At 52.8% G+C, this 27003-nt stretch overlaps 1 protein-coding gene across 1 annotated transcript in view; it reads right to left on the bottom strand.

Annotated features, from left to right (window-relative positions):
* Window positions 1-27003, bottom strand: part of WNT7A (wingless-type MMTV integration site family, member 7A) — a 56791-nt gene that overhangs the window by 11787 nt on the left and 18001 nt on the right. The window contains exon 3 of the mRNA XM_011950663.1: window positions 23029-23300. Within this exon, the coding sequence (XP_011806053.1) occupies window positions 23029-23300 (272 nt within the window). The remainder of the gene's footprint in view (window positions 1-23028; window positions 23301-27003) is intronic.

A 27003-nucleotide genomic window follows, 5' to 3' on the forward strand; every position in this document is an offset into this window, starting at 1 on the left:
TCCCATGCTCAGACCCCAGCCACCCTCCCCCCAGCAGGAGGCTCCTTCCTGAACCTTCTCCAAAAAGATCCAAGCCACCTGGATCACGTGGTAAAGGTGGGCCCTGGTCAAAAAGATGCACAGAAAGCAGGTAGGAGCGTTGCTGGGTGTGGAGGCCCCTCGCTCTTAGGCTGGGGGACTGATGGCTTAGTTTTCACAGAAAGCCATGACAGATCCAGAGACTTGAGGCAGGAGATGGTCACCAAGTTCCACTGGCTTCCTCTCCTGTGCCCTATGCCCCATCTGTTCATGTTTCTTGTCTCCAAGCACCCACCCTGCACCAACCAAGTGAAACACGGGTCCATCATGCTCTGTGTGTGGTGGAAGGTGTCCCTGGCTGCTGCTCACCCCTGCCCTGCCCCGGAAGGCTGAGCTGTGTCCCTCCTTGCTCTCCAGCTTCCCAGTGGGGGATCCCACAGGGACTGGAGGGCAGGAGAAAACACAGGCTGGACTTTTACACTCTGGACTCCCTGTCCATGGACCACATGGCGGCTGTGACTGTCTACTTAGAACCACAGCACCTGCCAGGAAGCCCGTTTCCCCAAGCCATGCTTTCTCCACTAACACTGCCCTCCAGGGCAGTCAGAGCTCCCCACTGTTGCCAGCCCTAAGGCCTTTTCAGGATTCCCTAAATCCTGCCCACATCCCTGTAGTCATTCTTTACCTAAACTTTCCTGTTTCCCCTGACTACACCATCTCCCAGACTCTGGCGGGCACACTGGGTAAGTGAGTCCCTCCTTGAGCCCCAGCTTTGTCTCCTCATGACATGGGCTCAATGGAACACGCCTGGTGGTGCAACATCTGGGTTAAATGACCGAAGGTGGAGTTCCAGGGAAGGAGGCCCTCGTAATCACCGCTGTGATTATGTAGGATTGTGCTATTGTTCAAGGCTCTGCAGGCAATGTTGGTGTTGGTGTCAGGATCAGAGTGAGGACAATTTCTCGGCCTAGGGCTCAATGCTGGCCTCAAGTCCTAGCTTCTCAGTGTCATTTCTTCCTATGTGTATGCCTGAACCTCTCAGCATACACATAGGAAGCAGCACAAGGGCAGGATCCATGCCCACCTCTAATAAAAGCCGCTGCTTCCGAGGTAGCTGCAGTGTCCAGTGCCTGACACGAATGCACACAGAAACCTTATGAGGAAGGTTGACCATCATCAGCCCATTTCACAGATAAGCAGACTGGGGAGCCAAGGGGTGGCAGTGCTGGCCACAATCACATGGTCAGGAAGCGTGGAACTGGTATTGGAATCCAGCAGTCTGGCTCTAGAGCTGTGATGCAGCAGAACAGAAGGAAGGTGGGTGGGCTAGGATGGCCTTGTCCCCTCAGCGATGGTCACCTGGGCTGGATTGTATAATGGACACTGTCGCATGCCACCAGGATCTGCTCTTCAGGACCAGACACTCCCTCTGCAGCTGCTGGGAGTGTTGCTGTGGATGGCTAGCAGCTGAGTTCCTTCCTAGGCACTGCCCTCCCCTGATGGGAGCTGTTTCACCTAAGGCCACTCCCCCTCCCTGGGCAGTCCTCCAGCCAAAGACTGGTTGGTGCTGGGTACAAAGGCCCATCTCCCTGCCTCCATGGGGCTAACCCAGCTCCAGGTTTCTCATGGGACCAGCATAAGTCCCTATGGCTGCTGCATCACTGGCCAACTTCTCTCAATGCCCAGGGCTGCCTTCTTCACTGCCTTATAGGTGTATCTCCCCAGAGTCCTGCCCAGGACCCATCCTGCTAGCTAATGTCCAAACCAGGGACCCTTTCCAAGGCACTGAATGAAGACAATGTGGAGGTCAGTGGGTAGGCAGCCTTGGACCCCCCACCCCGGGAGACAATGAGTGTGGATATCCACACCAGAATAGGTGTTACAGGCTCCCATCCAGAGCTGCCGCTACTTGCTTCCCTCCTGTTCCTGCTCCTGCTTCTCCTGCTCCTGATGATGTTCCTCCTCCTCCTCCTCCTCTTCCTCCTCCTCAGGCTCCACCTGCTCCCCCTCCTCCTCAGGATCCTCCTGGTCTTCCTCCTGCTCCTCCTTCTCCTTCTCAAGCTCTTCCTGCTCCTCCTTCTCCCCCTCCTCCTTCTCTTGCTCCCCTCCTCCTTCTCTTGCTCCCCTCCTCCTGCTCCTCCTCTTCCTCTGCAGGCTCCTCCTCCTCCACAGACTTCTCCTTCTTCCCAAGATTCTCCTGTTCTTCCTCCTCCTGCTCCTCTCCTCCACAGACTCCTCCAACTCTTCCTCCTTCACAGGCTCCTCCTCCTTCTCAAGCTCCTCCTTCTTCCCAGGCTTCTCCTACTCTTCTTCCTCCTCCTCCTCCTCCTCAGGCTCCTCCTACTCTTTCTCCTGCTCCTCCTCCTCCTTCTCAGTCTCCTCCTGCCCCTCCTCTCCCTCCCCATGTCGATCCATCTTAGCAGAAAGCTGCATTTCAGCCAGCTGCAGCTGTATACCTCTGGGCAACTCAGATGAAAGAGCAGAAAAAAACCGCTTTTTTTTCTGTAAACATTTGTGGTATTTTCTTTTTGGTGCATTCTTTAAGTCATTCTGGATGCACTGACTTCAAGCAAATATTCCTGCCTGACATGGAAGGGATGGCAGGGAAAAGATGCACCCCACAGGACAGGCCCCCTGGAATGTCGCCTGGGAGGTGCAGGAAGAGAGGTTTCCACTCAAACCAGAGAGAAGTTTCCTGGTCTACATTGGGGGCCTTCTGAAACTCAGTGTTTGCCAGGTTACGACTGCTCAAATGCTCTCTACGGCTCCTGAGGTTAAAGCCCAGATTCCTCTGCCTGGCTTTCAAGGCCCTCCACGAACTGGTCTCTGTCCAACTTTGCAGTATTGTAGGACCCCAAGAACTGTGGACACACAGCCCCTCACCCCAGACTCATCCCTTTCTAGGCTCCTACCCCCCACCCCAAGTAACCTGTGCGGCCTGCACACAGCCACCCCTCACCATGTGCTTACACACACATAACCTCCCCAGGCACGGCCCCATGCAACCCCCCACAGGCTCACGCCTTCACACTCATCAGCACACTCAAAGCACACACTCACACCTGTGCACACACTCACACACTCTCTCACACGTATGCATGACCCACATGCTCACACACAGGTGCTTCTCATGCTGTCCATCCCTACACAACATATACATAGACAGCCCTTCACACACAGTCCTGCCCACATACTTCCCGGCACACAAGCTCACACACACCCACCCTCAACCATGAAGGGAGTCCATACGGTGGTGGCTAGCAGATGGACCCACTGCACACTAGCGCAGGGGGCCGGGGGCCAGGCCTCAGATTTGCTCCCCTGTAAACTGCGGCATTTAAAGTAGCAAACCCATTTAGAGGTGTAATAGTCGAGCCCCACACAGTGCAGCCTCTCCTAGATGCATTCTGGATGCCTCTCTCTCATAAGCGACCTCCCTGTAGGCTGCTAGGTTGACTACGGGGCAGGGGTTGCCTTGGGCAGGCCTGGCCCAGAGTGTAGGTTAGTGGGAACTGTGGCCTGTGACCTGGGGTGAGGCAATCAGGTGACCCCAACCACAGCATGAGGGGCAGGGAGGCTGACAGTGGGAACATGGAGCCGCTGAACCTATGTGCTTCTCCCTACTGCCGGAGCACCATGAAATGGCCTTGGCAATCAGTCATTCATTCACTTATTCATGCATTCACTCATTCATCTTTCCACTACATGCTAACTTAATCCCTTCCCTGGCCAGGAGCTGAGGTTGGTGGCCAGGTGGGCAGAAACAGGCAAGCCCTCGACTCCCTAGAAGCTTAGGCTCTGGAGGGGGAGGTGGCTGTGCTGTCAAGTGTCACACAGGCACGAGGCTGATACCAGCATCCACCAATGGTGGCTCTGAAGGTGGCTCCCGCTCCTGTGGTCACAGCTCCCAGAATTTCCCCCACAGCCTGGCTGGAAAATGTTTTGAAAACAATTTGAGAAATCAGAATCAGGCAGGGTATTAGACAGCATTGAGCAATTATTTATTTTGCTCAGGGTGATAATGGTACCATGGTTATGTTTTTTTAGAAGTCCCTATTGATTTGAGATACACAGTCATGTGTGTGTGGAATAACATGTTGTTTAGGGTTTTCCTTAAACCCTTCCAGTTGTGGGGACCTGAGAAGAGAAAACGAGGTAGAGGACTTGGACCACAAGCTGGGGTTGCTGATGCTGGGGGTCGGGTGCATGCTAGGGGTTAGGTGTATGCTGGGGGTTGGGTGCACACTGGAGGTCAGGGGCACGCTGTGGGTCAGGTGCATGCTGTGGGTTGGGTGCTTGCTGGGAGTCGGGTGCATGGGGCTCCTTTTACTGTTCTCTCTCCATCTGTCCTCCAGGCATCCCCTGCTGCCTCTTTGACCTCATCTCCTATGCCCTCATTCACTCCATGCTCATCACAGTGGGTTCCTTGCTATTCCTCCAGCACCCCAGGCATGCTCCTGCCTCAAGGCCTTTGTACCTGCTTCCCCTCTGCCTTGGGGTACTCTTCCCCAGTCTCCACATGGCTCCCTTCCTCAGTGCTTCTAGCCTTTGCTCAAATCTCACCTTCCCTATGAGGCTCTCCCTGACTTTTGCCCTGGTCTTTCCCACCCCTGCCCTGGCTTGTTTTGCTCCTTAGCTTGCGTCAAATGTGACACAGTACACATTTTAGTTGTTGTGTTTATCATGTCTCCCTCTAGAATGTAAACTGCCCAGGGGCAAGGACCTGGTCTGTCCATCCCCTGTGGTGTCCCCAGCAGCTAGACCAGTGCCAGGAACAAAGCTGGTGCTCAGTAAATACTTGCAAATGAATGAGAGCAGTAAGAAAGAAAGTGACTGGAGTGATGAGGTGAGGAAGTGACCTTGAGCTGAGAACCAGACATTGAAGAGGAGTCGATGAGACAAAAAGGGAGGAAAGGGCAGGCCAGGCAGAGGGAAGAGCATGGGCAAAGGCCGAGGGCAGAAGGAAGCAGGGAGCAGTCAGGAAACAGGAAGGAGGGCAGTGGGCCAGGCTGGAGGGCCGGCGGGGTCTTTGTCCTGATGGTTCTCGGCGGGGTCAGAGGAGTACATGTGGAATGGTACTGGAGAAGCTCTCCCAGGCGTCCACGCAGAGGACAGGCTAGTGACCTGAGCAGGAAGGTCCTGCGATGCAGGAAGATGCAGGGTGGAGGCTCAGTCAGGCAGAACCAGAGAGAGAACGGGGAAGCACACAGAAACCAGAGGACCGCCCGCCTGGCTAGCTCCCAGGGCAAGACCCCTGTGAACCCCTTTGGTGGTAAATCATCTACAAACTGTGCAACTGATGAGGGCCGAGCCAGCATCCACAGCTCCTGCTGATCGGCCTGGCCAGAGCCAGCCCCATGAGGATGCAGAGCAATGGGACACAGAGCTGGAGGACCCAGAGCACAGGCCCCTCCATCAGTCCAGACCCTCCTCTCTTGGCCAGAGACCTGGGCTCTGTCAGGGACAACCCCAAAGATGGTGGACTTCACAGAGGGATGGGACCTCCCTACGAGGCTGGGGGAACAGTAACACCAGAAACACACACACACAGACTTGTCCATGAATGTCAATAATAACCTCATCAAATGTCCATCAATGGATGAATGGGTAAACACATGGTTGTCTTTCCATACAATGGAATATTATTCAGCCATAAAAAGGAATGAAGTACTGACACATGCTGCAACATGGATGAACCTTGAAGACATTATCCTGAGTGAAAGACGCTGCACACAAAAGACCACAGTGTGTATGCTTCCAGATGTATGCAATGTCCAGAACAGGAAATCCATAGAGACAGAAAGCAGAGGAGTGGCTGCCAGGGGCTGGGAGAGAGGGAATGAGGAGTGACTACTAGTGGGCACAGGGTTTCTTTGACGGGGGCTGAGAAGTTTCAAAATTGATTGTGGTGATGGTTGCACAACTGTGAATACCCTAAAAACCATGGACTTGTACACTCTAAGAGGATAGATTGTACGGCATGAGAATTATATCTCAGTAAAGCTGTTTGTTTTTTTTTTTTTTAAAAAGACCAGAGATCCCATTGGGCCAGTGTCCCTAGGATCTTGGGCCATGATGCACAGCTGCTTGTGCAATGACAGGGGCGTCAGCCCTTGTGTGGGCATGCAGGGCTCAGCCCTGGCCTCCGGAGGGGCACAGCAGAATCCGCACGCTCTCCCCAGGCTCTGCTGCAGAGTCCCAGGCTTTCAGAATCTGCTGATGCCTGGACCCCACCCCCAGAGGTTAGGATTTCACTGGTCTCAGGTGTGGCCAGGTGTCTGCTATTTTCAAAAGCTCCTCGGGATTCTCACATGTGGCCAGGGGTGGAGAGCCCTGGTCATGTCCTCCATCCACTCTGGCCTTCCTGAACCCTCCAGTGGAACCTCCCACTGCCGGGCCTGTTCTGGGTGCCAGTAAAGTGAGGGTGGCTGGACAAAGTCTCCGTCTTCAAGAAAAACCCAGGTAGTCAGGGAGACAGCCAGACCAGCAGAAGGAAGACTGGTCCAAAATAAAGGCCTGTATGTACTGCCATGGGGCCCATGAGCAGTTGGAGGTGACCCGTGGGGTTTGAAGGATGAAGAGGAGTTCACCACTGGAAATTCGAGGGCAGGGTGTCACCCGCGCCTGAGCAGGAGTGCAGAGCCCTGGGGCTGGAAAAACCAAGGGAGAGGGTGTGGGTGCAGAAGAGAAGCTTGGTGCAGCAGTGACAGCCCCAGGTAGGAAAGGAAGGCAAGTTGGGACCTGAAAGGAGGCCTGGATGGAACTGCCATGAGACTGAGTGCTGAGAGCCAGGGGCCTTGCTCCTCCTGGCTGGAGCCCAGCACACTGCAGGGCATTACTGGGGGTGTCTGGTTGTGGGGGTGCAGGCAGTTACTAGAGGCCAAGTGGTAGCCTCTGATGAGAATGCCATCCTCTGCCCTGTCCTCTGAGGCCCCAGTGCACCCACTGCCTCTCAACCCTGTCAAAACCCTTCTGTGAACACTTAATGTCAGGTATTCCAGGACCACACCAAGCCCATTCCTGCCCCAGGACTCCGCAGCGGCTGATCCTTCTGCCTGTGACATCCTTCCTCCAGTTCCTCAGCTCTGGCTCAGCAACATAAAGCCACACTGGATGGTCCCCTCTCCACAATGCCCCACGTCAGCTCCTCTCACATCCCCCTGTCTCACATCCCACCGGCCACTCGGAGTATTTCGGGATGACTTGCTTGCTCTCCCCCTCCCCTCCTGAATGTCAGCTCCAGAAACACAGAGCCCCCATCTGCTGTATTCAGGAGCATCTAGAGGAGGTCTGCCTCTCGGGAGACACCCAGCAAGCACTTTCTGAGTGAGTGAATGAATGAATGAATGAATGAGTGAATGAATAAATTCACCCTTGCTCAGGAGTCTAGATAGCCATTCTTTCATGGTGGGTTCTTGTAGAAGAGGCCCTGACTTAGTCCACACAAGATCAAGGCTGAAGCATCCCGGAGAGTCTCTGGGGCAGGGACACAGGTGGTGATGTTCCGGAACATGGAGGAAGGACCCAGGAGCCGGGTCACACCTGGCTGAACATCCTCTGTGCCCTTGATCACCTCCATCTGAGCTGCCTGGGCCCCAGCAAGGCCCTTGACCACCTCCATCTGAGCTTCCTGGGCCCCAGCAAGGCCCTGCCCAGGTGGCCAGCTGCCAAAGAAGCCCTATGAACCTCCCATCCCAGACAGGAGCTCCCTGAGACACGAGGAGCAGCTCTGGCCTCTCCTGACTTGTGTTGGTGTCCAGCATGCAGGAGCTGGTGTCCAGGAGGCTGGACTGGCCTGAACCAAGGTTCCATACTGCCTTGCAACAGCCCCGGGATGTGTGTGCAAAGATACCAGCTGTGAGATATTTTGTTCCCACCCCTGGTGGGGTAGAGGTTTTCCAGTCGGGCAAATGGAAATACACCCCGGTTAGCTCTATGCTTCTGCAGTTCCCCGCTGAGGATGCAGTGGGGCCTCTTGCCCTGAGCAGAGTGGGTGGGGGGCATGATAAGCCAACTGGCTTAGGGAGTAAAGTTGGGTCTCCCCAGCTAGTCTCAAGGGGCAACTCTCAGCTCGGATTCCGTAGATATGGAGTGGACTTTCCAGAAAGTAGCGAGCTCCCTATCACCAGGGTATTCAAGCTGGATTTAGATCTGCACCCTCCAAAACGGGAGCCACGAGCTATACGAGTGCTTGAACTGTGGCGAGTCTGAGTTGAGATGTGCTATAAGTGTAAAACAAATGCCAGACTTCAAAGACTTAGTATAGAAAAATTAAAAAGTATTTGTATATTGATTACATATTGAAATGATATGTAATCAATATCAGATAGATATTTGGGATATCTTAGATGAAATAAAATAGCTTATTAAATTTAATGTCACCTCCTTTCACTTTTTTGATGTGGCAACTAGCAAATGTCATATGACCCATGTGGTTGGTATTATATTTCTACTGGATTGTGCTGGTTGAAATCCTTGCTGCTCAAAGTGCGGTTCCTAGACCAGCACCATCCACATCACCCGGAAACTTGTTGGAAATGCAGAATCTCAGGCCCCACCCCAGACCCACACATGGAATCAGGAGCTGCATTTCCACACACTCCCCAGGTGAATTTTGAGAAGCTCTGAAGAGCCTGAGGCTGGGGGTCTCAGAGGGGAGCCCAGATAGGGGGTGGGAGCACATGGCCTGAAGCCCAGCCCCTATCAGGTAAAATATTAAGTCACTGATGCCTTTCCCTTAGTTATACCCTCAGCCCATGGTGTCCTTTAAAACTAACCCTCACCAGGAAGTGCACACGGACTTTAAGGAGAAGAGGGCAACTTTGCAAGGGATTCGGCTCTGTGGCTTAGCAATGAATGCTATCAGGGAATACACCAGGAGCTGGTCCCCCGTGACTTTTTAAAGCCTGAGAAATGATCTCAGAAAACAACTGAAAAATACATCTGTGTGTTTTAAAAACAAACAAACAAAACTTAACCGACCCCTTCCCCACTCCATCACCAAATTCCTCCTTCTTTTTCTCTCTGAAAACTTGGCCAACAAGCATTAAATGGCACTAAATATAGAAATGGTGAGCAAGTAAATCACTCAGAGGTGCCACATGTTGCCCAGGGCCTGTTTTACGGTTGAGTTGTAAACCATTGAGAGCGTGGAGCTGTAATTAAAATGCTGACAGCTTCCCAACTGCCAAGCATCCAGGAGGGAGCAGCGCTGGGAACCAGCAAGCAGGGGTTTAGGGAGGGTGATGCCCTTCCTAACGCTGATCAGCCCAATGTCCGTGGGCTTCCAAGACACAGGCAAACCCTTCTCTCACATGGAAACAGGGCCCTGCACTCCCCGCTCTCTAACACACCTCTCTGTGACCTCCTCTCCTTCCTGAGAGCCACACTGGCCTCTTTGCCTCTGGGCTCTGACCTTGTAATTCCCTCTGACTCAAATGCAGTTCCCCAGATGGCTCATTTCCTCACTTCCTGTTCAGAACTTACCTTCTCCAGGAGGCCTCTCCTGATTGCCTAAAATAAAATGCCCCTGCTCCTGACATCTGTGCCCTTTCATCCTGCTTTGTTTGTTCATCATAGCATTTATAACTCTTTGACAAGAGATTCCATATATATTTTACTATTTGTTTGTTGTCTCCCTTCCCCTAGAATGTCAGCTCCATAAAGTCAAGTACCATGTCTAATCCCAGAGCCTGAAACAGTACCAGACACATAAATAGGTGCATAATAAATATTTGTTGAATGAATGAATGAATGAATGAATGCATGGATTTCCATCCCTTTCTTTCAGCTGGTCTAGTGATCTCACTGGGAAAATGTCCAACTTTCCAGCAGTGAGCTCAGCTTTTTACTCATCCATTCACCCAACCATCCTTCCAAATAGCTATTCATCCACCCATTCATCCATCCATCCATCCACCCATTCAGCCATCCATCTATCCAACTACCCAAACATCCATCCAACCATCTGCTAAGATCTATCCGTTTAACCATTCATCCATCTATTCATTCATATTCCATTCATTCAACCAGCCCTCCCATTACTATCTATCTAGCAAATATCCATCCATCCATCTATCCATTTGTGCGTGCATCCATCCATTCATCCATCCATCCATCCATCCATCCATCCATCCATCCATCCATCCATCCATCTGTATATCCATCCATTCATCGTACCACTCAGCCATGCACCCACCCAAACCAATCCCCAAATGGTTAGAGCTCCTATCCTGTGGTCCCATAGTCCCCTACACACTCTTCTACCAAATCCAGTTCATGTTGTCATATTTACATGCGGTAATTCACTCTTATTCCTCTGTCATTAGAATGTAATCCCCCTCAAATTCAGAAATGGTATATTATTTATCTCAGACCTCAGTGCCTAAAACAGAGCTGGCATATAGGAATTTGGCTCTCTGGCTTAGAAATGAACACAATAAGGGAATACACCAGGGGCTGGCCCCCTCTAACTTTTTAAAGGCTGGGAAATAATCTCAGACATCAGTGAATGGTTGCTGAATGAATATGTTTTTCCTTTTCTCTTATTTACTTGTTCAGCATTTCCAACTACACTGAGCTTCCTGATGGCAGGAACCAGTTTTTAGTCATCTGTTGGTCTCCAAAATCTTGCACCTAAGGCAAAGAAGACACTCTATAAATTCTTAATGAATGAGTAAGTGGATGAATACACAAAAGGGAGGAAGTAGAGCAAGAGTGCAGCCTCTGGATCTGGACTGCCTGAATTCATATCCTGGCTCTTTGCTTATCAACTGTATGACCTTGGACGAGTTGCTCTGTGCCTCAGTTTCCTCATTTGTAAAAGGGAGACAATGCCAGGCTGACCTTATGGAGTTCTTAAGACAATTTTAGGAATTCATGCATATGAAGTAATTAGAACAGTGCCTGGAGTAAGACAAAAGCAGTACAGGTATAAAATATTCATGTGCTGCTGGCCCACTGGAACAAATATCGAAGGCACAGAGGGGAAACGGTGGGAGGGAAACTTCTGTCTGGGCCTGTGCTGTTCCCATAGGAGGCCTTCTACAGCAGGCACTCTAACTTTTCCCAGCCACACTGGGATCACTTGGCCAAGTACCAATATTATGTCAGGTGGCCATGAGTGCTACACAGAAAAACAAAATGTGGAAGGGAACAGGAAGCAACGAGACAGACGGGAGGGCAAGTTCAAATGTGGTGGTCAGGAAAGGCCTCCTTGAGAAGTGATATTTGAGCAAAGACTTGAGGAGGTGAGAGGGTGAGTGTCTGTAGGGAGAGCGTTCCAGGCAGAGGGAACAGCAAGTGCGAGGGACCTGGGGCAGGGACATACCCAGTGTGTGTGAGGAGCAGCAGGGAGACTGCTGCAGGGTAAAAGAGAGAGCGAAGGGGAAGGAGACAGGGGTGAGGGAAGGGCCTGTGAGCCACCGCGAAGGCTTCTGCCTCTACTCTGGGTGAGATGGGAGCCACGGTTGAGATTATAAGTGAGGGAGGCAGGGTTTAACCCACATTTGAAAAACCTGCAGGGGCCCAAGTTAGTAGGCTGGTGTGTTCCTGCAGGGAAGAGACGCTGGTGGATAAGACCCTGGGGTAAGGGGACTGTTGTGCCACTGCAAGGAAGAGATGCTGGTGGATAGGACCCTGGGGTAAGGGAATTGTTTTGCTACTGCAGGGAAGAGATGCTGGTGGATAGGACCCTGGGGTAAGGGGACTGTCACGCCACTGCAGGGAAGAGATGATGGTGGATAGGACCCTGGGGTAAGGGGACTGTTGTGCAATGTCAGGGAAGAGATGCTGGTGAACAGGACTCTGGGGTAAGGGACTGTTGTGTCACTGTAGGGAAGAGATGCTGGTGGCTTGGACGATGAGCTCAGGGGTATAAGTTATTAGGTGACAGATTCTGGACAGATGTTGTAGGTAGACCTGACATGTCGGATGTGGGGTGTGAAAGAAAATAAAGTGTCATGGCCAAGGCAAGAGCCGGGGTTTGGCTTACACAACTGGAAGGATGCAGATGCTATTTACTGAACCAGGGGATGGAGACAAAGGCACCAGCAAGTTTGTGGGAGAAAGATCAGGAGTTAGGCTGGGATAGATGTGTGCTCAGGGGCCAGTTGACATCCCGGAGCAGGGAGGCAGGGCGGGCAGCTGGATGCACGGGGCTTGTGATTGGGAGGCAGGTCTGGGCTGGAGACTGGACTTTATGGACAACTTTCAATGTCCTGGAATGTGGTGCTTGGGTACGTGTGGCATGGAGCTGAAAGCACAAGGGCAGAGGCCCCCTCTGGAGGTGGCTGCTCACCAGGACTGAAAGACCTAGGTGGACATCATCTATTTTGGATAAAGGAGAACCAGCATGACCTTGCTATGGCTTGGTGTCCTGTGGCTCTCCCTGCTCAGTGCAGCAAAAAATCTCAATGGCGACCTGGACCGCTCCTTCTCTTGAGTCCGCTAGCACACTCTACAGCCAGCGCATGGACGAAACAGAGTTTTAGAGCTAGAACAGTCCTTAGGAATAAAACGTAAGAATTAAAACTTGACCGTGGCTTTAAAATCACTACTACTGCTGATACTAACAACGATATTCATAACAGCAGTGACTGCTTTCCAAGCACTCATTGTGCCTGAGAACGTAGGACGTGTCTGAGGCACTCCAGGGGCATTATCTCATGTAACCTGCACAACAGCTCTGACAAGTACGAAATCCTCACTGCCTTTTTCTCAATGAGGAAACTGAGGCTTGAGAAGGGTGACTGCCCAAGGGCACACAGCAAACAAGTGGCACAATCAGGGCTCTGATCGGAGCTCTTTCCACATCCAGGCCATTCACATCTCCCTACATGGTCTGGCCAGGAGCTCCTGACCTGCCTCCAATCCAAAACTCTCAGCCCAGCAGAGAACCCCTCCGGGGGACTGAGCAGTACCCAACCAGAGCCTCGGCTGCCTCACCTGCAAAACAGGCACAATAACAGTGCTCACCTAGAGGACAGCTGTGAGACTCGGCCAAGAAAAGATGTTAAAAAATAAATAAATAAATAAATAAGGTCTTGCAAATCAGAAAGTATTTTACCAATGTCATGCGGGAATCTTTTTTTTTTTTTCCCTGAGATGGAGTCTCACTCTGTCTCCCAGGCTGGAGTGGCGCATTCTCAGCTCACTGAAACCTCTGCCTCCTGGGTTCAAGTGATTCTTCCACCTCACCCTCCCAAGTAGATGGGATTACAGGTGCCCACCACCTCGTCCAGCTGATTTTTGTATTTTTAGTAGAGATGGGTTTCTCCATGTTGGCCAGGCTGGTCTCAAACTCCTGAATTCAGGTGATCCACCGCCCTTGGCCTCCCAAAGTGCTGGGATTATAGGCGGGAGCCACCGTGCCTGGCCTTGTTGGAATCTTTATTATTTCAAAAGACTACCAATCCACCCAAGTCCAAAAATACACACACACCCGCATACACACACACCCGCATACACACACCCACATACACACACACCCACATACACACACACCCACACCCACACACACACATACACACACACCCACATACACACACCCACACACACACCCGCATACACACACACCCACATACACACACACCCACACACACACACACCCGCATACACACACCCGCATACACACACACCCGCATACACACACACCCGCATACACACACACCCGCATACACACACACCCGCATACACACACACCCGCATACACACACACCCGCATACACACACACCCACATACACACACACCCACATACACACACAGTTGAGAGCTAATAAGAGTCTGCACCAAGGATGAACAGAGCTTGGATTGCAGAGTTGGGATGGCTAGAGGGAACCCTAGCTCAGATGCTTTTTACCTGGGCAACCGCAAGCACACCATTGAACTGCTCTGTGCCTCAGTTTTCTTCATCTGTTAAATAGGAATGACAATAGCCCCTTCCCTGTGAGATCATTTACAAAGAGCACTTGGGATGGGACCAGCACATGGAAGGGCAGGCCTTGTGAGGGGCACACAGTGCCTTGCAGTGAGCAGCTGAGTGCTGGCCTCACTGCCCATGCCCAGCTGGCGGGGAATCTGTCCCCTCCCCGCCATGGCCTGGGGAGGCCCTGAGACTCTGAGTCCAGCTCTCCTGCCCAGGAGCCTGGGATGCTGCTCATGTTCACTGCCCAGACCTCCGCTGCCCATCCGAGAAATGGAGTTACCAAGGGTCCCCAAAGATGTCCGGTCAATCAAATGGAGTAATCCCGGGAAAGCACCTAGAACCTCACCCGGGACAGAGCGAGCGCAAGTGCTTGCCACTGTGAGCAGCCGTGACAGTGTCTCAATGCACACTGAAAGGAGGTAATTCAAAGAAGTGCCTTTGTCAGGCAAGGAGTCCTTCCTAGGGACACAGTTGCACCTGGATTTCTCTTCAAAAGACACAAGAATTGAGGATTAGGAAAAGTGACAGCTGCCAGCTCCTGGTTCCAGACCCTCCAGAACACCTCGTTTCTCCTTCCCTCTAGGATCACTCCTGCCCCTCTCCTCACCCACCTTCCTCCCATCACTTGGCTCCCCTCCCTCCCTCTTCCTGGCAGATTTGATAACACCCAGGAGTCCCAGTCCCCTTCCCGAGGACAAAGGCGGCAATTGTCCCTGGTGGGTGCCTTTTGACTTGGTCTCACCGTGGTGTAACTGAGCCTGTGACTCTACCTCACTTAGGGGGCTCTCAGGGCCTCGCCATGCTGCCCCCCTCCCTACCTCAGGTGGGTTTCAAATGAGTTCCCAGCTGCAGGGCCAGCAGCCACACTGGGAATTCCTTCCAAGATAAATCAGATGGCCAGCATCCGAGACCCCCTTGGGCTGGCGGGAGGCCAGGGAGGTGATAGGATGAGCTTCCACCGCAGCTGAGATCTTTCCAGGCCCCTTAGTAGTAGTACCAACATCTCAGCCCTTACTCTGTGCCCGCCACTCTAAGACAGTAATGTCCAATAGACCTTCCTGCCACCACAGAATGGTCTAGTAGGAAGCCACGAGCCACAGGTGGCTACCAAGCACTTGAAATGTGGACTGTGAAACAGAATTTTTAATCTTATTTATTTGTAATTCATTTAAATGTAAGTAGCCCCATGTGGCTTGTGATCATATTGGACGGGGCAGCTCTAAACAGTTTAAATTCTTCTAATCATGTAATCTTCATAACACTCTGTGGCGCTATTAAGTGACCTTGAGAGACTGAGGCACAGAGAGGCAGAGGAACATGGCCAAGGCCACACAGCTAGCAAGCAGTAAAGCCAGGATTGGACCCCAGAGCCCACCTCACGGCACAGGGAGCACCCGCCTCCCGCCTGCCCCCTGTGCACGCCTGGGAATGAGAAGGCAGGGACAGACACACCCAGCCCAGTGCCTCTGGTGCTCTGGTGGCTGTTTGTGACATGGCCTAGGATGTGTGCCACTTTATGTCACCAAGAGTATGCCCGGCCCAGGCTGGGCTCTGAGAGACACCAAGGTGAGTCTCGCGATTGCCCGGAAGGATTGGGGGAGAAGAGAAGTTTCCCCAACTGATGTTCATCAGGCTGAACAAGTCCAGAAACTCTGCTAAAACAGGGGGTGCCCTGGTCCCTGCACCAGGTGTGGTTCTCTGGCTGGCCATCTCCTTGTCCAGTCTCATCCTGAACCCCCATGACAGACTGGTGCCCGTCACCTGCCAAGATGGCACACAGAATCCCCTCTTCTCACTCATAACTGGGTTCCTCCCTGGCCCTGATGTGTCCTCTCCCAGGAAGAAGGTAGTGGCTCAGGGACTGCCCCCAAGGCCACAGTGACCAGAGTAGGAGAGGATGCACGTGTGCATGCCTGGATAACCCACAACCCAGACGACCACATAGCAGGGCCTTCTGGGGGCTGAGGACTGTAGTCTCCAAGTTCCTCAAATCAGAGGATCTGTGAATCTTAGGGTAACATCTTGGAATCACAGGATTTCAGGATCAGGAGACTGTGGGGATAAAAGCATCTCAGTCCAAGACTCCTGGGTGTGGTAGCGTAGTTTGAGGTTAAGACCTGGATCTGGAGCTAGGCTGCTGGGGTTTACATCCCAGCGCTGCACCTGCCAGCTGTGTGGCATTAAGCAACTTTCTTAACCTCTCTGTGCTTCTGTTTTCTTATTCGTAAAATGTAGAGAGCAGAGAATGCTAATCTCGTGGGACTACTGTGGGGATTAAATTAGTACATATATTTCAAGTGCTGATATTAGAATCATGTCCATATTCTCCAGGCAAATGAAAACCTTTCCTCCACCTGTACCACCTGCTCTAACAGGGACCGCATCCTGCTTCCTGATAGTAAGTTCCTTCTCACTTGAGCTGCCTTTTCCCCATATTCTTCCATTCTGTGGGTCCTGGTCCTGCCTGCCACCCTCCCAACCACACCACCCCCAGTCCTCAGGGACTGCAGGATGGTGACATCTTCCTGAGGCTGCTCCAATCACAGCTGAGCCACCTGACTCCTCCCAGGCCTGGGTGTTCGGTGCCTCCTCAGGGCCTGCCCACATCCATCCAGGTTGAGGATGGGGTGGTCTTACTAGCCCAGAGCAAAGTGGGATGCCAGGGACCAGGCCACATGAAGCTGGGGCCACAGACGTTTCCAGTCCCTGTGGGAAGGGCTGCTCCTGCCCCTACCCATGTGTCCTCTCTTATCTCATCCCCTTCCTGCCTGGGTACTGTCCACTGCTATGACAGTGGCATCACTGACAGGACCTGGCTGGGCCCTGCCCTTGCTGTGTCATTGGAGAAAACTAGCCAAACCTCAGGCCTCGTGGGCACCCTCCGCCCCAGCCTGGGCTGGTCCCCCTCCAACCCGTTCTTGGTAGCTTCCTCTCTGGTCTCGTCTGGGCTTCTTCCTCTGGGCCCACATACCCTGGCCTGGTCATCCCACTAAGCTTTTCTCAAGCCCACCACGGACCTCCTGGCCCCTACCTCAGCCTCTCATCCAGCTCAGCTCCCCGGCCCCGGCCAGCTCCAGGAAGCGGAAGGGAGGTCTGAGCTGGGAGCCAGGCCCTAGGTGCAGCTCTTGCTTCTCCATTCCCTTGGTGTGTGGCCTTGGCACGGCCCCTCCAGGTCAGGGTCTCAGTCTCTCATTGATCAAATGCCCACAGAAGAGAGAATCTCCAGCTCTAAAACAATCCTACAGCTTTCCTTGGCACTGTGCCGAGGCCACTGTCCTTGACAGTGGAGGCTAGGGAGGGTTCCTGGATTTAGCACATAAATAGGCTGAAAAATGAACCCTGACCTAAACTTACACCTCATAGAAAAGTTAATTCAAAGCAATCACAGAACCTTTCAGACATTACACTAACTGAAACAAGCCAGACGGAAAAGGACAAAAACTATATGATGCCTCTTATGTGGGGCGCCTAGAGCAGTCAGATACAAAGAGACAGAAAGTGGAAAGGTGGGTGCCAGGGGCTGGGGTGGGGCGGGGGGGCATGGGAGGTGGTTGTTTAACAGGGACAGAGTCTTCATTTGAGAAGATGGTAAAGTTCTGGAGATGGAAGGTGAGGATGGCAGCGCAACAGTGTGAGTGTGCTTAATGCCACTGGGGTACACACCTAAGAATGCCTAACATGGCAAGTTTCATGCTAAGTATGTTTTGCCACAATTGAAAATAAATAAAAATGTAACATACAACTTAAAAAAGAAATAAATTTTCATTGATGTTTTTAAATTAATGAATTTTTTAAAAAACAGGTCACAGAGTTGAATGTGAAACATAAAACTTTTAGGAAAAAAAAATGGGAAATCGAGACCATCCTGGCTAACCCGGTGAAACCCCGTCTCTACTAAAAAATACAAAAAACTAGCTGGGCGAGGTGGCGGGCACTTGTAGTCCCAGCTACTCAGGAGGCTGAGGCAGGAGAATGGCATAAACTCAGGAGGCGGAGCTTGCAGTGAGCTGAGATCCGGCCACTGCACTCCAGCCTGGGCGACAGAGCGAGACTCCGTCTCAAAAAAAAAAAAAAAAGGGAAAAACTTTGGGATCTAGGGCTGAGCAAAGAGTTTTTAGATAATACCAAAGGTACAGTCCATTCAAGGAAAAATAGATACATTGGACCTTATCAATTAAAACTTATCAAAGTTAAACACTTTTGCTCTGTGACAGACCCTATGAAGATGATAAAAAGACAAGCTACGGACTGGGAAAATATATTTGCCAACCGCATGTCTGACCAAACACTAGCTGCTAGAATCTATAAAGAAATATCCAGACTCACCAGTTAAAAAAGTAAACTACCTACTTAGAAAATAGGCAAAAAGACATTAACGGATGCTACACTGAAGAGGCTATCCAGATGGCAAATAAGCACAGCAACATGCAGGAGTGTGTTGTTGGAGGGTGGTGTGTGTGGGAGAGAAGTTGGAGACAAGGTTAGGGTACAATGGTCCCAAGAACCCCATGTCATTCCCCAGCCCACATGTCAGACCTGGAGACCCTCCTGGGAGCAAAGAAAAGAAGCCCCTGCCATGGAAGAAACCAAGGCCCTGAAGGGCTGAGATGTGCCCAAGACAATTCCTGCTCCAAGTCCCCTGAGTCCTGGCTGCAAGCCTTTCCATTTGCAAGGGCGAGAACCCACAACTGTGCCCAGGGGCGGGGCAGGAATGGAGGGCATGGCAGACTGAGGATGCCTCCTCCCAGCCTGGCCTGGCCAGTCAGCTTCAGGCTGGGTGGGGCCTGGCTCCTCAGGCCCTTGACATGCCACCACTGGCCACTCTATCTGGTCAAATATGCAAGTGGCCCTCGGGACAGCAGAGAGGAGCATAGCTAAGCAGGCCTTATCTGGGCTCCGCCCCAGCTGCCAGGGGCTGGTCCCTGGTGTCCCCTGACTCACAGGCCTGCCTGCGGCCAGGGCAGGGGTGGGAATCCAGCTCCCAGGAGCACCTGGACCAGACGGGGCAGGGCAGGAAGGGACAAGACCGACACCCCTCCGTGTGCAAGAGGCTGGGCAGGGACTGGGAGGTGACTTTTCACTTCGGTGGAATTCCATCCCCCTGAGCTCACCTCCCTTGGAGCAAGCGGTGCATTCCAGCAGGGGCCAGCCCCATCCCAGCTGGGCCCCCATCCCCAGGGCTGCCTCTCCTGGGCTCAGTCACCACACTCTCATGAAGGGGTTGCTGAGGGCTCCCACCCTCCCCCAGGCCCCCGGAGCTCCCTGGTGCACTTCTCTCTCTGTACAGTAAGGCCTCGAAAGCCTGGCCTGCCAAGTACAATATTGTCATGGAGGCTTGGAGATCCTTGGCCCTTGGCTGGGTTTCGAAGCTGCCCAGGCTTCTCTGCACTCCTGCAGGGGGATGTCTACATGCACTCACAAATGCACCCAGAAGGCCCAGGTTCTCCTGGTTCTCCTCCAACCTCCCTGACTGTCCTTCCCTTCCCATAGCCCTCCTATCCCAGTACCCATTTGCCCAGGCTGTGGCCCAGGCTGTGGCCCAGACTCTCTCCTCCTTTTCCCCTTTAACCCTCCCACCGGGCAATCTTACAAAGACCAGGGCTTCCATTACCACCCTGCTCCTCCACCCCAAACACACCTGACGCAGCTCCTACCTATTAAGCTTCCTAAACAGCCTCCCCAGCCACGCCCCCCAAGGCTCCTGCTGGGTTTAGGCACCAACCGTGGCCAAAGCCTCTTCACTCTGTTCTCCAGTATATCCCAGATAGGGCCAGAAACCTGCCCAAGCACTGCCCCACCAAAGCCTCTTCTGGGCACCTCTGGCCTAAGACAAAGTCCCACTCCTTGTTCTGGCATTCAAGGCTGTGTGTTAGGATCTAGCCCCCTCTGCGGCCTCATCACTTGTCCTCCCCACCCTTGGCCACATGGAGCCCCCACAGCATGCTTTGTTAGGACTTCATGCTTTTAAATATGCCTGTGCTGCCTGAACTGCCCTCTTCCTTCCTGATGCCTTGTCAACCTGGAGGACTCCTTAGCCTTCAAAGCCCTGCTAAGAGTTCTCTTCTTCTGCCTAGCACTCCTCAGACTTCAAGAGGAAACAAACCACTCTTCCTCTGACCTCTTTTCTTCACTTTCTACGTCACGTTTCTCCTAAGTGTGTAGCTCTGAATCACAATTTTTGCTTCTTGGACCTGATTCTCTCACTAGACTGAGCATCTAGTCTTGAGGGCAAAAACTGGCTGCAATTTCCTTGCTGCCCAAAAGGCTGGAAAGAAATTATTCAAAGCCACAAAGATTCCACCATCCAAAGATTTCAACACAATGCTTCTGACTCTTCCCTTCCTCCCAGTTGGGGAGCCTATGATTCCACACATCACACGCTAGGATGTGAACTTCGTATTCTAGGACCCCAACCTGAGTGACCACTGATTTCAATCCAAAGTACAAAGACCCCGAACTGCCAATAGGGGAAGCTATAATTCTAAAATCACCTCGCCAAAAGATATTGGCACCTAACCATTCTGATTCGGCCTGCAGACCACACAACTGACGAGACAATGAGGGAAAGGGGGGGATACCCCGCAGCCTCCTTGCGGAGCTGCCCCTGCCCCATGGCCCACACCCTGCTGGGCTCAGACTCAAACTGGAGACCTGCGAGGGCAGGACCCCCCTGCGGCATTTATTCTTCCTCATCTGCCAGGGGAGTCAGGGGCTCCCCTGCAGCTCTGGGGCAGCCCCTCATCAGGTCTGCAGAAGCCACCCCCACCCTGGCCTCCCCGCTTCCCCTTCTCTCACACCAGCTGCCAACAAGCCCCAGAGCCTGTGGTCAGGTTGAGTCTTGTTTCCTCACGGCAGGAGTGAGGGAGCGGGTGATAAACACATCTGCGAGCCTTTCCGAGGCGCTCAGCCAGGAGCAGCGGCAGGCTGGCCCCTTTGCTCCCGTCGGTTCCCAAGCCCTGCCATGCGTGGGGCCCGTGGCAGCCTGTTGGGAGGGGGCTTCTGGGTGGGGTCCCATCCCTTTGAGTAAATGGCATGTTGCAAAATCCTGGGGAACCAACTGGCACCGGTCAGAACAAGGAGAGGGTCATAGTCCCAATCGACAGATGTGGAAACTGAGGTCGCAACAGGGGCTGGAACCCACAGCAGCTGGTGGCTGTCTTTGTTTGTGCCCTCGTCGGGGCCCTTGGGGTGTCCCAAGGCAGCAAGTGAGTGTCTGGCCATTTGGGGCTGGACCAGAAGACCACCTTGGTGTGCTCTGGCTGAGTGGTGTGTGTGGTCACTGACCTAAGTCCCATGGGTCAGCTGGCACCCTCTCTGAGCCTCCATTTCCACCCCTATATAGCACAAAGGGGACGGGTGGTGACTCAGGCCTTTCTCTGCACATACCGGGGAGTCTGCAGTCCCACCTCTTGGCTCAGGAAATACATAGTGTCTGTAGAAGTGCTTTTCTAGAAAGCCATCCCCAAGGGTCCTCCCTAACCAGAGAGCACTGGGCAGGCAGGGGGATGTATGGCCCTCCACTGGGCTTTCCTGAGCTGGGAGGGCTGTTCCTGCTCAGAAACATCAGGTCAGGCCTGGCCTGCACTCCACCTAGACCCAGCTCCTGACCCCACTCAAGGTAGCCCTGTACCTCCCAAGGGTCTATGATTTCTGCCCCTCTCCTGCCCCAGAACCATCAGTGGCTCACCAGCAACCACAAGGCACTCATCCGTTCACTCTATACATATTTGTAGAGTGTGTACTGTGTGCCACGCTCTGGAGTGCTGCTGTGTCTGAGACACCCCAAGCCTTTGTCCTCAGTATGCTTACAGTCTAGTGAGGGGAGAAAGCCACAGAACAAGGCAATCTTTGAGAAAAGGCTAAGAAGGAATGGGAAGGGAAGCCTCTCTGGAGAGAGGACATCATGGCTGAAACCTGAAGGACAAGGACATGGCAGCCATAAGCAGATCTGGGTGCAGAACATAAGGCTGCTTCGGCCCCATCCTGCGGGGATTCCCTTGTCAGGGGCTCACAGACTGGTCAGTGTGGTTCCTAACTGGCCCCCTGCCCCTACCTCTGGGCCTGCGTCCATTGCTCCCCAACTCACCAGATCTTGGCTGCTTCCACCTCCTTTCCCTGCCTAGCCAAACCTCACTCATTTCTTGGGGCCTGTCTCCTCCAGGAAGCCCACTGAGATTGGTCTTACAGCCTCTGACAGTTCCCAGTGTCTGTGTCGCCCATGGGCTCATGGCAGCATGACAGAGCAACAGCCACAAGCCTCACACCCAGTGGAGCTGTGTGGTTCACAGAACACACTCCCACGGGATCCACCCTGACCCTGACTTGCTGCAGGTCACGTGCTATTCTCTCCTTTAATTCTCACCATGGCCCAGTCAGGGAGCTGTGGGTAAGGAAACTGAGGCTGGGAGAGGGAAGCCATGTGTCCTCTTCCTGTCTGCCTTGAGGAAGTGAGGGCTTCAAGGCAGGAGGGAGCCTGGGACCTGGGACCTGCAGGGTGATCTGACCACAAAATCAGGGAGGAGGGAGCAGCTGGGACCCCTGCAGGGATGTGCCACCCTGGGCAGGAGCTCCCAGCCATGGGACTAGACAGGCAGGGCCTGGTAATTTCCCCCAGGACGTTGTCCTGGGGTAGACCAGGTGAGCAATTCCCCTGTGTGACTCACCAAGGCCACCTGGGAGGCTCTGACACACAGGATGTGGCCAGAAGCCTGAGAAGAGGGAGGAAGGGAAGGAGGGAGAGAAAAAAGGAGGGAGGGAGGCAGGAAGGGAGCAAGGGAGCAAGGGAGAAAGGCTAATTTGGCTCCTCCCGAGGATAAGAGTCCACATCTGTCCCTCTTTCCATCTTGCTGAGTAACATCCAATTCATCTTAAGGGAGATTCAGTTATCCAGCCTCTCTAATAGCTGACAAGCTTTGTGCCATACACAGATCCTGACCAGCCACAAGCTGATGCCAACGCCAAGCAGAATGAGGCTGAGGGCAGAGCCCTGTGGCTCCTCACCAGACACCCAGTACCAGATGTTACGAACAAGTCATTTCGCAGCATCTCCGCGAGCGCCGCCCAGCTGCCCTCCCTGGCTGCCTACCTTTCGGCCTGCCTCGTTATTGTGCAAGTTCATGAGAGTCCGGGCATTCTGCTTGATCTCCCGGGCATCCACAAAGACCTTGGCGAAGCCGATGCCGTAGCGGATGTCGGCAGAGCAGCCACCCCACTTCCAGCCCTCGTCCCGGTGGTACTGGCCTTGCTTCTCTTTGTCGCAGCCACAGTCGCTTAGGTTGCCCTGGGTACAGGCAGCTGTGATGGCATGGGCCACGCCGGCAGCGATGATGGCGTAGGTGAACGCAGCCTCCCGGCTCCCTGCGAGGAGGAGAGGAGACAAGTTGGGGTCAGGTCCCAGGCACTTGAAAGGAGGCTGGGCCTGACTAAGGAGTGAGGCTGAGCTCAATGCAATGGCTCTCCAAAGCTCGACTGTGTACCCATTCCTAACTTGCAACAAAGCTCCCTCTTAGGGTGATGAGCTGAGCAACTGCCGTTATGCACACATCCATTCAACCCCAGAACCTGGGGAGTCAACTGGGCAATAAAGGAGGAATGTACGTGGGCTGGTTGCCCGGGATCTGAAAGCCAGAGCAGGGGGACCCCTCTAGCCCATCAGTCCCCACTCCTCACTCCCAAGCACCCTTGACCTAACCATGTAACCTGCACACGTGCATAAAGCTCACAGCATCGTAAAGCAGCGTTTCCCCAACACCCACGGAGGGCACTGGTTCTGGGGCCAGAAGGCCTGAGTTTAAATCCCAGGAACATCAATCCCTGGCTCTGTGACTATTGGTCAAGGACTACCCCTCCCTGCGCCTCAGTCTCTCTGGCTGTAAAATGGAGACATATCATTGGTAACTTTCTCATGGCAATGAGGGAGAACAAGAGTTTGTCCATGGAAAGCTCTTGGCCCCATGTTTTGTTTACGAAAACTGCCTGCACCCTACCTCTTGTTTTCGTGGCCACTATTACTCCTTCTGTGTGTCACCTGCTATTTCAGATGTCCATCCCCTCCCTTCTTCTGTGTCCCCGTCACTGGACTGTGAGTATCTCCAGTGGAGGGGCAGGGTCCTGAGCAGCTGGGGTGCAGGAGACAGCGCGGGACGGGCAGTCACTCAGGGCTGGTGTGAATATGGTGCTGCCACCTAGCCTTTTAGCCTCTCTGGACCTCAGTCTCCTCACCTGCAAAATGGGTTCAAGGGCTATGTCTGCTTTACAGGGTGAAGACTGACCAAAGCAACCTACGGGAAGCCCTGTGTGTGGGATAAGCCCTGAGGAGCACTGGGCGAGTTCGCTCTCATGTAGCCTGGGTGGGTTTCAGGAAAGGCACCTGGAAGAAGAGGCCCTGGAGCCCGGAGCAGGCAAAGGGGGGCCAGAGAAGGTGTTTCAGAATGCCAGGATGGAGATGGCTTCAGCAGTGAGTGAGGAGGTGGATGACTTGCTCCAAGTTGCTTCCAGCCTCAGGTCACTCTGTCCCATGCTCAGGGAGGTCCTTTCCCCACCCACCTTCTCATTCACCTTGGAACCTCCCTCCCCAGGAAGGAGACAGACACAAACAACTTGTCCGCTGCCCCATCGCTGCCCTCCCACCCTGCAGAAAGTAGGCCTGTCCACCTGCTGAACTGGACAGCTTCCCCATGCCAGGGCTGGCTTTGTCGTGGCGTGCCATGCCAGCCCACCCGTGGCGTCCCTGCTAACTGAATCCCATTTCACAATGTCCTGAAGGTCACAACAGAGAGGCAAAAAACAATGTCCTGAAGGTCACAATGGAGAGGCAAAAAAAAAAAAAAAAAAACCACACACACACACAGAGGCTCATCCAGTGTCTGTCTGCCCAGCCAAATTTCAGGTTTACAAGATGACAGGGACCATGTCTGTCACTCCCACTGTCTCCAACACCCTCCAAAATGTGCGAGGGGTGAGACAGACCTAAGTCCCAATTTCAACTCCGCCAAAAGCTGTGTGACCTTGGGCAAGTCACTTAACCTCTCTGAGCCTCCATTTCCTCATCTGTTATTAGCAACTACCCTGTAGGAAGAGGTAGACATCACCTGGCATCTAGCAGGTACTTAAACAAACAGTAGTGAGCATTATAATTATAATAATTGATGAAATTATAGGTGCCACTGGGTGGTACAGAGAAGAACTTGCCCTGCCTCTGTTTTATCCATGGCCTTTATTGCTCCCTGCCATTTTAGACTTAGCTGCTGATTATCTGTTCCCCATAACAGCCCTACCACCATGACCCCTGCCTCTCTAGGATATAATTGCTCTGAAGATAAGCACTTTGTCATGGCTCTTGCTGTGTCCTCGGGGCCTGGCACACAGTAGGTACCCAGTAAATAGCAGTGGAGTGAATAAATGAATGAAAGAAAGCTCTGACTTGGTCACCACTGACTGTGTGCCTTCAACCACATGGTCCTTCTTGGGTGCTTGCTGTTCGCCAGACTCCGCGCTCAGCACGTTAGAAGAGGATGCCCATCTATTCTCTAGGAAAACAATCCTCAAGGGAGGTAATAACAGCCTCTCTGTTTTGCAGATGGGGGAACTGAGGCTCTAAGAGGATCTCACCGGCAGGTGTGGAGCCTGTGATAAACTCCAGGCCCTTATAGCCCATCTCCTAGCCCATTCATCAATACAAGACTGCCCCAGGGCATCAGCACATTTAGCCAGACACTTGGGTTTTTTGTTTTTGTTTTGTTTTTTTAAGGAAGATGGGAAAGAGTGGAGAGAAGGTAAGATTTGTTGGGCACCTACTAGGTTCCAGACCCATACTTGGCCCTCTGTGAAATGTTTTGCAACATTCCCCAGTGTAGACGTCATTCCCCATGGTTTTACAGTTGAGGAAATGGAGGCTCTGAGTTAGAGTGATTTGCTGAGGTCACCCAGCTAGAAACCAGCCAGAACTGGGATTCAAGGTCCAAGTTAGGCAGTGTCCTCTCTCAGCCCCACCCCATTAGGCAGTGTCCTCTCTCAGCCCGACCCCAGCTCCCTTCCTGGCCCATCAGTGCATGGAAACCCCATGGTTAGAGATTCTTCTGGCTTAAGACATCAACTCTTGTCAAAATGCACTTCTAAAACAAGATGGCATTCAGTTGTTATCAATTAAAACTTATCAATAAATAACTTATCAAAACCATTCAAATTAGATGGCTTGCTGAGCTGAGAACAGGGTTTGATGGTAGAAAGAAAGCAGAAAAAGCTTCTGGAATCTTAAAATAAATCTCAGATTCCATCCATGTCTGCCTCCTTTACTCATCCCAGGTAAGGTGGAGAAACTGAGGCCTGGGGAGATGAGGTGACTTGCCCAGGAAGAGTTAGGATGCAAACCTGGAGGTCACCTGCTGTGCCTAACCACTCCAGAGAACTCCCTTGGACCCTGGTCACCCTCACTGCTCCGAGAACCGCCCTTTTCTCATCTGTCTGGGGAAGCCCCTTCATTCAGGTGGATAATTTCCCAAATGCCATCTCATTTATCTTAGGAGATCTACCTGCAAGGGTGGTCTGTTCTACTGCTGTGGAAATGGGATGAGATCATATGCCCAATGGCATATAGTTCATAAAAAGCTGAGCAAAGACATACAAAATGTTTCTTATTCACCAGGCTCTGTTCTAAGCACTGAATATAGATCTATAGAATATATGGCAACAACGCGTGAGGTGGGGGCTGCTATTATCTGCATTTTACAGATGCAGAAACTGAGGCCCATGTGATACAACCTGTAAGGATTCAAACTTGGACAGCTGGCCCCAGAGTTTGACCCACTCCCTTGCCTCAAGGTCTTAAGAACCATTCCAGTCCTACTGACTCCAGGCCTACATTCTTGCCCAGATCATCCACGTGGAGCCTGTGAGTGAACCCCGGGCATGGCCACCATGGCCTATGGGGCCTCCAGGATCAGATCCCGGCAGTGGGGACAGCCTGCTGTGAAGGACGTGCCTCTCCGTCCTGCCCAGGAGCAGAGGAAGAACCTCCCTCAAATCCTGCCCTCCCCTTCACCTCCTTGACCAAGCCATCTAT

The sequence above is a fragment of the Colobus angolensis genome, unplaced genomic scaffold, assembly GCF_000951035.1.
Source record: "Colobus angolensis palliatus isolate OR3802 unplaced genomic scaffold, Cang.pa_1.0 Scaffold31, whole genome shotgun sequence".
Lineage (NCBI taxonomy): Eukaryota > Metazoa > Chordata > Mammalia > Primates > Cercopithecidae > Colobus > Colobus angolensis.